This window comes from Melospiza georgiana, chromosome 1, assembly GCF_028018845.1.
Source record: "Melospiza georgiana isolate bMelGeo1 chromosome 1, bMelGeo1.pri, whole genome shotgun sequence".
In the NCBI taxonomy this organism is placed as follows: Eukaryota; Metazoa; Chordata; class Aves; order Passeriformes; family Passerellidae; genus Melospiza; species Melospiza georgiana.
In genome coordinates, this window is record NC_080430.1 from 20,234,379 (window position 1) to 20,249,949 (window position 15,571).

Below are 15,571 nucleotides of genomic sequence, written 5' to 3' on the forward strand. Positions count from 1 at the left end.
TTATGAGTACATTCATGGTGCAATCTAGAAATCAAATTCTTCATTCCTGCTGCTACCACACCCTCACATACCTTGCAGTTTTTATTCTTTCTGCTTAAGACAGGACTAGAAATCCTAGCTTTCTGTCCTGATAGCTGAAAAAATGAACTCTTTATAAAAATATAATGACCAGATGGTTCTTGCAGTGTATGATCAGTAGCTGGTCCAGTGCCCAGTTTTGCAGTACTGCTAGTTCTGAGGTGCCAGTTGAAATGATCATTTTCATCTTGCTTCCATCCACAAAGGTCAAACTCAAAATTGCAATGCCCAATAGATGTACCTGAAATATATTTGCCGCACATGATAAGAGATTTATTTTCAAGTAGTTAATTAAGTATATATAGTAAAACCTAGTACTCCAATCTATGGGGAAAAAAATTCACTATAAAAATAATATCCATGTATCTCATTTAAAAGAGCATTTTGAATACTCTGGACTATAATAGGATAAACCTACTTGCATATATATGACTTGGGTCCAGCGCATTTTATTACAGTCAACAGGATTCATGGTATAAATGTAACCAAATTTGATTAACAATTTTAGCTCTTTAGGATCTTAACTAGCCCCCCAAAGAGCATTCAAGATGTGCAGAAAACCAGCCTCCTTCTGAAGAAATATGTTAAGATCAGGTGAGAACAGGAAGAAATGCCTCTATCTAGCAAACAGACACATCCAAATGAAAGTACTGAGCACCATAAAAACACAGCTTCTGTATAGACAGATACAGACAAAACACAAACGTGGGTGTGATAATCTTGAGCCACATCGCACCCAAAGTTACTTTTGCACAAACCCTCGGTTCACTTGTATTTCCTTAGCCAATATAGAAACATAGATAAACTATGTTGGTGGTGGATTGTCTCCAAAGAAGGGCAAGGGCCTGGGGCACAGGTCTGAAGAGGAGCAGCTGAGGGGGCTGGGGTTGTTTGGAGGAAAGGAGGGTCGGGGTGACGGTATTGCTCCTGACAGCTACTGGAAGGGATGCTATAGCAAGGTGGGGCTCAGCGTCTTCTCTCGAGTAATGAGTGATAGGAGAAGCAGAAAGCACCTCAAGTTGCACCAGCAGAGGCTAAGATTGGATACTAGGAAAAATTTTTCATGGAAAGGATTGTTAAGCATTGGAACAGGCTGCCCAGGGAAGCGGTTGAGTCACCATCCCTGGAGGTCTTCAGAAGCCACATAAATGTGGCACTTAGGGACATGGTTTGGTGGTGAAATTGGTGATGCTGATAGTGGGATTTAATGATTCTAAAGGTCTTTTCCAACATAAATGATTCTAAGGTTATCTACATATCTCCTTGACTTGTACTTAAGGCCTAGAAAAGAAGAAAGCTGTCATTATTTTTATTGATTTTTTTATGAAACATCATGCATATTCTTTATAAATTTTTGCATCTTGAATGTCAAAACAGCCAGCATGGTGAGTAAACTGTCCACATAAATTAAGTCAATTTCATCATTTCAGAAGATTAATTTCTCTATATTTTTCTCTCTATACATCTATAAGTTCATTGTAATGATTACCAGGTAAGAGTAAAATTGCTGAAATAAGGTGGAATTTCAGCAGAGACTTCAAGAACCTTTTGACTGTGCCCTGAATATTCTTGCTATTATTGCTAAAAAGGAAAGTGCCTTGAAGAGAAATTTGGAATCTGTATGTATTATTTTGTAGGACAGTATCAGAAATTACAAAATATCTCTTCTAATATGTAATCAAAATCTGAGCCTCTTCTGAGGTCTAATAAAGTTCAGACACATGGAAGTAGTTTTATTTAACTGAAAGGTACTTAGAAGCATCAGTAGCCAGGCTGAGGATCTAAACTTCATGGAATCTACACATGGAACAAAACAGGAAAGACAGCTACCTCAAAAATTTCAGGCTGAAATCAGATAAAATATTTTTTCTTTGAATTTTAATCTCTGAATGTCATAAAGTAAAAATGTTAGAAACTTTTTCTTAAAAGTATAAGCTGCTTAGCAAAACTAGCTTCCCTTTTTACCTCTATCTGCAAATATAGTGCCATCAGAAGTAACAATTAAAACCAACCCAGACTGGATGTGTGAAATTATATGATAATCTCTTATGAAAATCACAGATTGTAGATTAACTCAATTGATGAAACTGCCCATAAAATTTTTCCTAATTATTTTTTCAACTGATTAACTACTTAATATCTCAAGACCATTCTTAAAGAAATTCCTTCCATTATTTACAAATTCCATCTTGAGTCAATAGAATGCTTACAACTGACCCTTTCATTTTAAAGGCCTGTTTTCAAGAATCAAGACCTTAAGGCATGAGCACTGCTATCCCTGCTAATGCTGTACATATTGGGTATTACCTAATCTAAGTTTAGATGTCCTTGTAGGATCTCTATTGTCAACAAAGACAAACATTCATATCTACAGGACAACTTCTTTGATCTAACTCAAACAACTGATTTTAAGTTGCATGAACTTCAGCCTGAAAACAAGCTACTCCACTGATGAAAAAGAAAATTCAGGCAGCCTGCTTAGAAGCTCAAGTTACTGCAGATGATTGTGCACTTGCACAATAAATGACTCCTGTGCTTGTAAAGCACTATAATGATTCACTGTAAAGCTTATAATTAAAATGCAGTTAGGAAAACTTTTTAAAACGATTTTGCATTTTTTTTTTAATTACTTAAGTGTAATAATAAAAAAAATGTTAGAGGAAAGAATTCACTGTATGGGACTGTTTCAATTAATCTCTTCTAGTGGGAAATTGGAATAAAATCCTTATTATAGTGGTTGCAAAATTAAATCCCATCAGTTTATTTGAACTATTTTGCCCTTAATACTTCAATTTATATTCGTCTGATGATATTTCATGAGAAACACAGACAATGCAGAACCTCCCCACAAAAACCTCAAAGAAACAAATAAACAAAAAATCCCATTAAGATTAAAAAAAAAATCAGATAACAAAAGTCAAATTTTGAGAATATTTTTTTAACAGAGTAATTGAAACTTGAAATACTCTTCATTTTTAGTTGCAGAAAATCTCAGCTGGTCCCTGTATAGGTTAGTGATGTACCATTCCTGGATTGGAAATCATTGAGTAGTTTAATAGTGTGAAAATAATTTGCAAAACATGGTTCCTTTGTGATGTACCTTAGCTTTCATAGAATATCAGCATATCTTTGCTTCAAAGAATCGTATTCACTGAGAATTTGATAAACTGAATTAATATTCTCAGTAAAAATGAGGTAACTGTTAATATGGTACCAATCAATGGAGACTTGATTGTGTGAGCATTTCCCACATTTGTAGTAGTAAAGGAAGGAAGTGTTAATACCATATATTGGGATTCAGAAGGAGCCATTTGGTATGAAACATCATTCTTTGAATCAGATACTACATATGCTGCTTCTTGATATGTCTTGTAAAACCAAAATTGTACAATATTCAGATTAAAATAATTTGCTGAGACCTGACAACCCTTGAAATATCTAAGGAGGTAGGCTGCTTGTCTCCCAAAGGTATTATGCTTGAATTTTTTTCAAGCTTTAATACATTCTTTTCATATGGAAAGCAGGATAATTTTATTCTGCTTTTAAAGACAGCTGCTTTCTGAGTTATTTTAAGACATCCATTAGCAGCTCTTTGTATTTTGTATCGTGGATTTTAAATTAAATAATAATAATTAAAAATCCTTAAAAGCCTAGGAATAGAATTAAATTATTGCCTTCTTGTTTGCTTTCTTAGCTGATGAGTTGTCAAGATTATTTGAGTATCAAAAATTCACAGCAGGCAGAGTTATTTATGATAATTATATTAAAAAACTACCATACTTACTGCAAATACTAGGGCTTTCATCTGAGTTATCTTCACAGTCATTTACAAAATCACACAGATTACTCTTTGGGATGCAGTATTTGTTGGCACACATGAATTCCTCTGATGTGCAAGGTTTGTCTGAGATTAGCAGAGGGGAACAATCTTCAAAGGTAATATCATCCACTGCCACGTCTCCCATGTAACTGACACCACGTTTTGCCCTGAAAATAACCTAATAAAAATTACAGAGCTATTACAGTAAGCCACTGATAAGATAGAGAAAAGCTTATACACACAACATGAAAAGAACAGAGACTGATGGGCTTCACAAATTTTTTAATATGAAGTGGTCAGTTCTTACTGTCAAAGCATAATTCTACAAAATCTTGTACCAGAGTTGGTACAGATCTGTCTCTGTAGTTATTGAAGGACTATCTGCTAACATTACCAAGCATACCAAAAAAAAAGGAAATTAATCATGCCATTCAAAGAGATACTAGTCCTCACTCATCCTGAACTAATGGCAAGGGTTCTTCCTACTTCTGCAAAGAAAGTCTGAAAAATACTAGTCTGCCATTCATCATTTAATTCCCATGAATGTAAAAAGAATTTTAAAATTTCATTAAAATTCCAAGACAGAAGTACCAGGAAATGTAACTTTTTATAAAATCTGTTATTGACTATCCTTGGGAATTTTAGTTTTTTTCCATAAGTCTGCAACAAAGCAAGTATCTCTAAGAGGTTTGGGAATCTGCTCTGATTTCAAAGCAAACATCATGCTCAAGATTTTTTTCCAAAAATCCAGATCTTTTTACTTACTGCACACTAAAGAGAAAGAAGTAGAATATTTTAAGTTGAGGATTCAAGGATAGATGGGATTCTCAGTCTTAAAAATGGAAATCAGTCTGAGAAAAAAGAGGAATGGGAAACATGAGTCCAGCTCAGATAATTAATCAGACAGCCAAAGAGATTATTTCTTCTATGTGGCAGAAGAGGTACATGCATGGTGTGAAAAGGAAAATGAGAAGGTGAAGAATGCTTAATATAGAAGGACTAATAGCCAGCTGTCTAGGAGCACATCATATTGGAAGACACACCTGAAAATTTGAACGAATTCCTAAGAACACTTCTGCTCTGTTCCACTGGGGACCTTGGCTGCCAGTTTGACTCCACAGTTTAGAAGTCTTGTTACTGCTTTTATAGAGTACCTAAAAAAGAAAATAACTTAAGATTACAAAAAAACGTTTCCATTGCCAACTCACTTAAGAGTCCTATAATCGTATACAAGGATACGATATTATCTTCTACGTCTAATCCCTATTCCACCATTAAAATTCACAGAATCACAGAATATCTGGAATTGGAAGGGGCCATTAAATCCAGGTCCCTACCCCTTGCAGGACAACCCAAAGCTGAATCACACAGCTGGGACTGCTGAGGGGCTCCTTGCACTGTGCCAGCCTTGGTGCTGTGCCCGCTGCCCTGGGGATCCTGCTGCAGTGCCCAGCCACCCTCTGGGTGCAGAACCTTTTCCTAGCGTCCAACCTGATGCACATGGATGTGTCAGTAGAAATGACTATACTAAGAAAATAATGTTTTAAGATTTTCTGACCTCCTCATAAACATTCACAGCCCACAGCATTAACTGGACTAATGAATCTCATTAATTTATCCAGAGTGGCTACCAGTGAATAAAAATTGTTTATCAGTGGGTTGTGACTCAGTTGTACAACACAGACACAGAGTGAACAAGACTTGCTGAAAAATATATTTGTTCATGCATACAATTAACTGCTCTTCCAGAATGGATTTTCTTATCCTGATTCTTATGAAACATTGTTTCTTCTACAAATATATATTTTTTTTTATAAAGACAAAATCTAATCTTTAGAGCAATGAAAGACTTGTAAAAGCCCATACCCTTGTAAACAGCAAATTGGGGAATAGTGACACACTTCAACATGAGCAGAGAGTCCTAAATATTCTTTGGTCCAATCTCTTGGGCATCCAAATTCAACTGAGCTGACAATAACAAGATGGGTGTTTGATGAGGTGTGTCAGGCTGTGTCTCAAGCCAGCACTAGCAGAGTTAAACATCCATTCACCACTTGCCTGAACTACTTCTGCTTTCCAGGATTTACTGCTATGCTGTGTAATCTTCTTAGGGCAGCCCAGGCATTTTTTTATCATAATGAAAAAACCTTTTTTTTGTTTTAAATTTATGCAGTCCCACGAGTGTATATGATATTGCATAACAGGTAAGTTCTGCCAAGCAAACAGCAAATCCTCACACTAAAGAGCTTTCATTTTAGAGGGGAAAAAGGAACAGATAATATATTAAATTGGATAGAAAAACAAGTGACTTCTGACTTTATAGACAGGAAGATCTGCCCTAGAAGACATGAATTTAAAATGAAAATAAATAAATTAGTGGGAAAGGGATTACAGACAAATGCAAATAATATAGTTAAATGAAGGCATGTGTGTGACTGTAGACACACATGTACGTGTTTTTACAGACTGCAAATTATCTACTCTATTATATATCAATCATATCATGAAAACAGGTTAAAACTTTAGAGTAAAACATGGCCATTAATTTGTGTGCTATTAAAACTCAATGCTTCTCTGTACCTTAATGCACTTTGAACCTTAATGCATTTCAATTACATTGCAAAAAAAGCACATCTAATACTTTGGTGGTATTACCCATGCTGAGTCAAAGTACAAAAACTGAACAAGAAAGGTTCCCACAAATAATCAAATTGAGGTTGCTCAGGAAAGTTACAGCAAATCAATATGAAAGAAAGTAATGGAAGCACAGGAAGGTAACCATTCATGCAAAAGGCAGGAAAATCTTCAGCAATCTTACATGATATTTGATGGCATGGGTGCAGAAAAAATATGGTAGTCTTGGGGGAAGATATGGATAAAAGATATTTTAAGCACAGAAATATTCCCATTCCTACAATACATAGAGCATTCTTAGTATAAATAATGAGAAATCACCTAAATAATTTTTTATTCTGCTATTCTTATACCCATTATTAAATGAATAATCAAGCAATTATAAGCAATTATTAGCAGTGTGCAAAGGTTTCATGATTTTCCTATGGTACATCTTAAAATGAAGTAAGTTTGAGGTGAAGGAGGATCAGTTAAAGAATAGAGGGAAATTGTAATGAGTGTTGAAACTGAGAAAGAAAAAATCTGTACTATACACATTTGTCTTTTGTGCTGGTAATACTGGGCATGGCTCCTTAGAATTGCTGTTATTTTCTACAAAACATTCTTTGAACATGATTCCAACTAACATGGGTTCTTACTCTGCAAAGGAGCCTGGATCCTGGAGTATGCAAAGAAATCCAAAAGCACATTAATTGGTCCCAAGCCTTAAAACTGAGGATTAATCATTTTTATCCTCTGATTTCACACTGATTCTGATTAATTAATATTTGACCACTTTCCAAGCAGCATAGCTTGGAGTTGGGGGAAATTTACCAATACTTCAAAAAAATTGTTTAGAAAAAAATTCAAGAAAACATGGAACATGCTTCCACAAAACATCTAGCCAGTCACATGGTGTGTAGTTCACCACATCCCACATCTCATTTCTAATGTCAACACAAATATTAATTTTGTTTTCAAAACACTGAATTATATCAGCTTTTTTTATAATTTGAATATTTAAATCCTCATGCACTGCCCACATCCAATATGATACTGACAGGTGACTGGGTAACTTATATGAGCATTTTTTTCAATCCATTCCTGATACTGTAGGTTACTCTATACATTCCTGGGAAATCCCATTATAAGCACACAGCTGTGTGGCAAAAATAAGTGTTTAGAACAATGTTGTTGTGTAATTCATTTCTGTCTGCAGTGACTTATTTGATCTACAAGCTGCTAATGAGTTAAATTTCCTTTACAGAAGTGCTTTTATTTAAACCAGAATAAGGAAAAAGGGTATGGGGAAGCAAATTTGTTGCTTATATGCCACAGAAATAGTTCAACGCTGCTTACATGAATATAAATAATCTCTGAAAGTGATATGTTCAGCTTTTCAAGGAATAAATGCTTTCTAGAAGATTTTATGTTGAATTTTGATGCAATTACTTCTTTTTCCCATGCTCCCACATTGGCCAAAGACCTTGATGTCCAAATATCTATTGCTGCTTTTCAGTGTCAAATGGTACTGTGTGACACAAAACTTTTTCTTGTACTGAATTTCCAACCATGGCATGTCTATAACAGTCAAAATTGTTGCTTGTTGTAAAAACTTCTAATTTATAATTACTCCAGTATTTGAAATAATTCTTTCTTCATATCATAACATATTGAGAGCAGTAGAATGCTAGCGATTGTTAATTTTCGTTTATTAGCAGTCTGGGCTTTAATGAAACCAGAAGAGAATACATGAATTTCCTCACAGCAATTTCATGCAGAAAAACAAAACAAAACAAAATAAAGAGCACCTCCATACCTCCAGAGAACCTATTGTTGAACCATTCATGTGGTTCCAGAATATGATTTTGCATCTGGGCCCTGTAAGGGAGATGACTGGGGTAGCAATGTCAGCCGTGTCACCAAATTCTCCATTTGAGCTGTCTGCAAAGAGATACCAGCCTTCTTGAGAGCACCTGCTCAGAGAAAAAGGGTTATAACTTATTAAAACAAGACATTTCATCACAATTAATTTATCATTTCCTTAGATAGCATTTGCTGTCTGGGTATCTGGATGCATCTTAGTATGTAGCCAGAATTCAAAAAAAAACCCTTGCAAATGCAGATAGTATTTTTACATCAGAGATTGGCAAAAAAAAAAAAAAAAAAAAAAGATCTGAAGTGAACCCACAGAATCATGCAGATGTGGGCCAGAGGGACTCTGGCTTTTCCTGCTACCTTCTTTCCTGGGGGAATTTACAGGGTTTGATCCTGGCTTAATATCAGGAAAACCCAAGATATTGGATGAAATTTTATCTCCTATGCTACCAGGAAAGATGAGGTCTCTTTGAAGTAAGCATCAGATTCTGAGTGTACAGAGATACCAGGAGTGCAGTTTTAGCATTTTGGGTATTTAAGGTTTAGCCCCTAAAAACCTTACTTTCCAAAATAAAATGCAGCTGTTGACCAAAGATAAATTTCTCTTCTCTCCAGCAGAAGTGCTTCACCCTCAGTACTTCTCAAAAAGATCTTTCCCAACAAGTGCTTAAAAACCTGACAATGGAGCCAACATTTTTAAATAGGTGCTGCTATTTGGTTTTCCTTTCCTTTTGGTTTTCCAGACTGGACAAGTTCTGAGCAACCACTCTGTAAAGTTGAATCACTACAGCTGTGAGAAGACAATGACCCTCGCCAGCAAGCACGGACAAGAGAAACACAAGATGCTCAAAGACCTCATGACATCACACTCTTCACAGACTGAAAATCCTGCTTAAAGAGAAGAGTAAAGAATTTGCTGGCACGGGGTCAGAAACAGGCCTTCAAAAATCTTCACAAATCAGAGAGTTTTTGAGCTAGACTATTGCTTCTACCTCCCCATGTGTCACACCAGCAACAAACAAACAACAAAAACCTACCAATCAACCAACTAAATAATCAAAAAGGCAACATTTTAATGGGACAGATCTTCATTTTGCATAGATCAGATACGTTACATGTGAGATCACTGAAAACTGCTCATAAACATGGGACCAAAGTTCATCTGGGCAAAATCCTAGGGGGAAGGAAGAGTTAGGATTTGCGGAAATCAGGATCTTCTCCACAATCCTTTTTTTCCTTTTCATGAAAAGGCAGATAAGAGAATTGCTGCTGATGCTTTTCTTTTATCACTGAGTCCTGGCAACTCAGACACTTTTATAATTATTGCATGCATTTGCTTAATCGTTTAGCCTAAGTATTAAAACATTCTCCAAATAAACTGACTCTACTATAACTAATAGCTGAAAACTTTGAAAACTCAAAATTACAGATCTTTCAAGAAATAGGCATTTGGACAACTCATTTATTTCCCTCCTTTCTGCTGAAGAAAGCTGTCATTTCAAGGTAGCAATTTTTCTTTTTTGCCTTGGTGCTGAGTATTCTACCAGAGTTTTGCTTGGAGGTAGAAGAGGGTCGAGTTCTCTTAATGTTTGCAAAAATTTTGAAAAATTCAGAATTTACTCTGCTTCTGGGAACTCTTGCCTTCAATGACCCAAGGGTGTTGGCACTGTATTTACAACAGAATTCAAAAGGACTTGTGAGAAACAGAATGACAAAAAGCTCTGAAGAGTAACAGCACTTACAGATCTCAAAGTTCCCAGAGTATTCAGTATTATATCCATGCCTCTCAGTGAGATTAGTCTGAAACAGTGGCAGGGTACAATCAGTTCTGTGATGAAATTCAGTCATCTATCTCTTGTTAGTGTGCTCTGTCAGACACAGGCAGGCCAAAGATCACATCTATGCCCAGATACCACTGCCCCATAGTGCAGCCTAAGACAAGTGTCCTTGCAAACTTTTTTGACCTTGTTTCAGTGTTTGCTGTAATATCACATTTAGTACACCAGATGAAAGTCCCGTGTATGAAACACTTCACAGTGCTAGCCATTAAACACAGTGGTGGCATGTGATTACAAGAAGATTAAGGTTATGTGGGCAAGTAACGGCAAATGGAGGGATCAGAAGGGGATGGGTGAGTGGGTGTAGAGCATCCTTGTTGACTTTCACTCCTATCATGGACATTTTTACACCGAGGACTACAAGACTAATGTACTTGTGACCTATCTATGTTTAAAAGGAAAGCTAAATTCCAGTGAAAATTAACCTGCATTATGTTTGCTCACAGAACAAAGTAATTTCTCTGTCTTGAATTCTTAAGCTGCCTGGTACAGAAGCCTGCATGCGCCAGGGAGGTGCATGATCTGCAGGGGGAAGACTTTGAAAAAAGTAATAAGTAATCATTCTGCTTGCAGAGTTCAAACTAGCTAGAGGGTCCATACCTTCTGTGGATGCAAATTTTTTAGCAGAGCCAATTAATGTACATGCAATCATCTGCTCAGTGTGTCAAGCTCTGACTTTGAAAAGAAAGGATTTCTTAGCTGGCCCACTTTTATTTTAACCTAGTAAAAAATATACAGTGACAAGGTATTCCAAAGCTTCCATAAATGTAAAATAATAAATAAATGTAAATTAACAGCATCTCTTATTCTGCCAGATGGTATTCTTGTCTTCACTCCAACCTTTTTTCTTAAGTGATCTTTGGAGAAGACAACTTTCTTCATTCTGAGAGTTAATCAGACCCATCCTTGAATTAATTTCTTTCCTATTCCATAAAGACTCCCTTGAGTTGTTTTTTGTTTTGTTTTGGTTTTTTTAAGTGAGACATCAAGAAGTTGATGATAACAAGTTTAAAACATGGTATTTTTCAACATATATAATAGTGAATAAATCTAGCTTTCAGCATAGATCTTATGTAAGTGCTGAAATTCAGTAGAATACAGGCAGACTCCCCTGGCAGTAGCTGGAAGAGCTCAGGCCAATTTAGAAAACTAACCCAGGGAAAACCTCTTAGTTGGCAGCTACAGTAAGTGTCATTAAAATCTTGATATTTACCCTCTGAAAATAATTAATTTTACCTCTGTATTACAAGCATTCCCTATACAAAGACATTCCTGTGCCAGTCCAAAAATCCTAATTAATTTCAGAGGGAAATTCACAACATTTTAATGGATATAAAATTTTCAACATAAGCTACTGACCTATATTTGCATACTTGTCTCAGTTAATAGCTTAATATTTCAAATATCTTTTGAGCAGTAGTTGGCAAAGAATGGACATTTATAGAAGAATCTTCCTGCTATTTTCCCTTCAAGGCATTCCAAAGAACACAGTGAACTGAATATAATAACTAGGGAAAGATTAGGTGGCCTAAGAAACGTTGAAGACCTATCAAAAAATTAGTCCCATCTTAAATCTGGCAGAATTATCAAGTCATGTCTCATGCTGTGAATTGCACATTTCACAGTTCTAATTGTCTATTGTTGCAATGTCTGAAATGGGATCAAAACTTATTCAGGTTTACTTTCTTGTACAGCAAGTGCAAGCCCTTATTTAATGAATTTTTGGACATGTCTGTTTTCAAAGTGGAAATTCATCTGTGTATCTTCTACTAATTGTTTGAGAATCATTTAAATGGACTTTTAAAATACCCATTACTCATTCTTTTTCTTTAGGACTGAAAATTAAACCTGATTAGAAAGCAAACAATTCCCTTGCATTAAAAAGTTCTGATTTCCTACCAAATTTCAGCAATAACAAGAAAAAAAAAAAAAAAAAACAAAAAAAAAACCTAAGAGAAGGCATAAACTGGAGAGAGATATTTTAACTCCTTAGAGTTGTAAGTATCCCAATGATCAGCTATTTCAAAATTCAGAAAGTAGCAGCCTTCACATGCAGGAAAAATTTCCATTTTTCCTGATTGTATATGTCCATAAACACTGAACACTATCTATATAGCAAAGCAGAGCCCCACACCTATTGCACCTATTATGCACTGAAAGTATTATTCTTCAATTTTCCAACACCATCTGTCTGGGATCTGCCCAGGTGAGTGACCTGCTATTAGAACAGAGGGGTTTCTGTATAGAGAAAAAACCAAAATAGTGTTCAAGAAAACCCAGTAGGGCACTGGATGACCTTGAAAAGAAGCACTCTCTTGACCAAAGGGAATGGATTGTGGAATATTGGACACATCAGGAAATTGTGGGCCATCAAAGCTCAAGCTGCTGGTTTGAATCAGTGATGACAGTGGCTTCAGTTTGACTGCTGGGCTTAAATATGTTACTTAAAACTTTTAATTTTCATAAATTTCCTGAATTCTGGTAATGATTGTCTGAAAAGAAGACACAAAAGAATGACAGATGTATTAAAAATATGTTTATCAGGGGAACTATTTACACAGCAATAATTATCATGTCAGCTTCATTTTTCCTCTGCATCCATTTTTGTTTTGATTTATTAGATTTGATGCCTGAATTATCATATCAATTAAGTGACTACAAAGTTTTTAATTAACATTGGTACCCAAATATCATTAATAATGTCTGAGAATTTGCAACATCACTAACCAGATGTTTAAAAAGGAAATAAACTAATAGACATCCATTTGCTGCTTTCAATTTAATACACTTGTTTAACCCTACACAAACTGATACTTTTACTGTTGCAGCTTTTAGAAACGTAACTGCAATAGAGAATTCCATTTGCTAAGTATAGAAACACATCACAGGAGCTCACACTCGAGCATGAATAGTGGCTTTTGATTGCACAGTGCCAATGTCACCCAGCCCTTTGCACAACACATGACAGACTTTTTCTAGCTCAAGCCAGGGACTGAATAGCTCAAGCCAGGCTCCAATGGCAGACTCCCATAATGGCTTCTATTCCAGCAGCCTTTGGTTTCTATATACTCATACAAGCTGTTCCCTCCATTTCCAAAGCAATTACTTTCACTTAATTAATGTAATTATATCTTCAAAGACTCACACCTTCATCTCACAATTCAGCAGCCTACCTGTGGCTAGCCCAGGTACTTATTCTGGGGAAGCAGATGGTTTGACTACAAGTATTCACAGGTAGTTTTGCTGAAAGAACTCACTCTAAGCTGCACTGCCAACTACTCTTGAATCAGAATGAATCCAAACATTTCTAAACATAGTCCTGCATATTTTATTTTGATTTGCAAACATACAGGATTACAGTAACACAGCTTGACTTATCTAACCAGTGGAAATTTGGGGAAAATGGATGAGAAAATAAAACAAATGTTGCAGGGTTTTAATTCCACAAAAGCGCTGCTCTGCATCTCCAGTGGTAATTTGGAAGCATCTATATTCTGTACTTCTCTATAGGCCAATAAACAAAGGGAAGGGGAAAGCCACAGAACCAAACTGCATCCCATGCGAAACATCACAAGAGCAATACATTACAGAATTGCCTGAAAGCTGCAATCTCTATGGATCATTTACTTTCTCTTTTCATCAGTCCTTTTCAATATATTGTTAGTTGCATTAAACCTTGAAAATATGTTGAAAACCAGTAATTCAATTCCATGTATCACTGTGCCAAGGTAAACCTATGCTGGAAAGGTTGTGGGAGGATTTGCTAAGTACAAATACAGGGTTGGTGTTGGCTAGTAAATAACAAATAAAGAGCAGTCAATGAAAGATTTGACAGCTAATTTATTCTAAACAGTTGCTCTTTTTTATGGGATAAATTTCCCTTTCAAATCTAATGCAGAGACCTAGAAACAGCTTGACAGCCTTGTAATTCTTTGCTATTGTTGAATGATTTTGTGAGTTTGGTATTGCTGTTTTGGGATCTTTGTAAAAATACAGTAATTTTAATGAAGTACACAGTGACACTAACATATTGAACTCACTCTTTTAATAGCAATAGAAATTCAGGCTGATTAAATGCCTGAATAATAATGTCATTTTAAACTAGTAGCAATTAGCAAATATTTTGTTGAAGTTGCCTTAACTTAAAGACCATCTTTGCAGTCTATGGTCTATTGTCACAGAAACTAAACATACATGTCACTAAAACCAGGCAAGTATTTTTCTGTTCAGAGTAATTACACTGGAAAAAAATTTTCTTATTAGTGAAGTTGTATAGCATTTAAAATTGATTGTACTCAATATGTTTTCTAGTTACCTGTAGGGATTTCTTTTTCAATAACTCTTACTGTTACTTTTAACTGGAATACGTTGGATTAATGCATTTTTTTAAAACACACTTCTTACTTAATTTTAAAAAAATCAAAAAACCCCCAAAACATTTAAAACCAAATGTTCATGCAGAAAAACTTATTTTTGCTCCTTGAGATAAATCAAAGGAGTATCTTCAGTGGAGCTAGTAACTATCTTAATGAATCTACCCAGAATGCAACATTAATTTACAAATCTTCACTGAGAGAATAGAATTTTAATATGAACTTATATCATTACCCAGAGAAATGGTAAAACGAAAATAGCTGGTTAAAAAAATACCAGCTAAACTGAAGTTGGCTCTAACGACAGTAGTTTTGAATTGTGTTAGTTGAATATTAAATGAGGGCAGAATTCATAGGACATTTTGTGTTAACTTGTACAGCCCACCCTTGGGCAAAACTGCTGGGATAAGAGCAATAGCTAACAATAGCAATAACAAAATTGGAAGCAACAGCTAACAACTAACAATAGCTACTAAGGTAGAAAAGTGACCATAAATTTCTGTGTGAACAAAGACTGAGAAGGTATTCACCTCAAACTGATCAAGAGGATAACCACAATTAACTAAATTAAGCAGTGCCAAATTAATTACAAAGCCAGCTTTCAAAAGGGAGCTCAGCTTGAAAAGAAGTGTAAAAGTAGGATGAAAATTTGTAATAGTAGGAATTGATAATGCAGTGCAAAGAGCAGCAGCCAAACCTGGTTTTGACAAGCCAGAGGTCATCTTGCTGGTGCCACAACCACAGCAGGGACCAGAGAGGGCACCAGTCCCCTGGGTGCTGCCAGCAGCCTGCAGCAACTGCTGGGATGGCATTTTGGGGTGCTGGAAGGAGGATAAGGCAGGAGCAGCCATGGATTCCAAACTTGCTTTCCCATAAGGGGCAACATGCTTGTACTCCATATATCCTCGTGTGCGTTTCTCTGGATGGGGAGATACTCAAACTTTTGTGAGTTACTTATGGAAAGATGTTTA

The 15,571-nt window shown here is 35.8% G+C and overlaps 1 protein-coding gene across 1 annotated transcript in view; it reads right to left on the minus strand.

Moving 5' to 3' along the window:
- Positions 1 to 15,571, minus strand: part of MALRD1 (MAM and LDL receptor class A domain containing 1) — a 230,646-nt gene that overhangs the window by 134,986 nt on the left and 80,089 nt on the right. The window contains exons 21-24 of the mRNA XM_058018380.1: positions 8,331 to 8,487; positions 4,942 to 5,052; positions 3,863 to 4,076; positions 72 to 319 (exon numbers count right to left, since the gene is read on the minus strand). Of these exons, the coding sequence (XP_057874363.1) occupies positions 72 to 319; positions 3,863 to 4,076; positions 4,942 to 5,052; positions 8,331 to 8,487 (730 nt within the window). The remainder of the gene's footprint in view (positions 1 to 71; positions 320 to 3,862; positions 4,077 to 4,941; positions 5,053 to 8,330; positions 8,488 to 15,571) is intronic.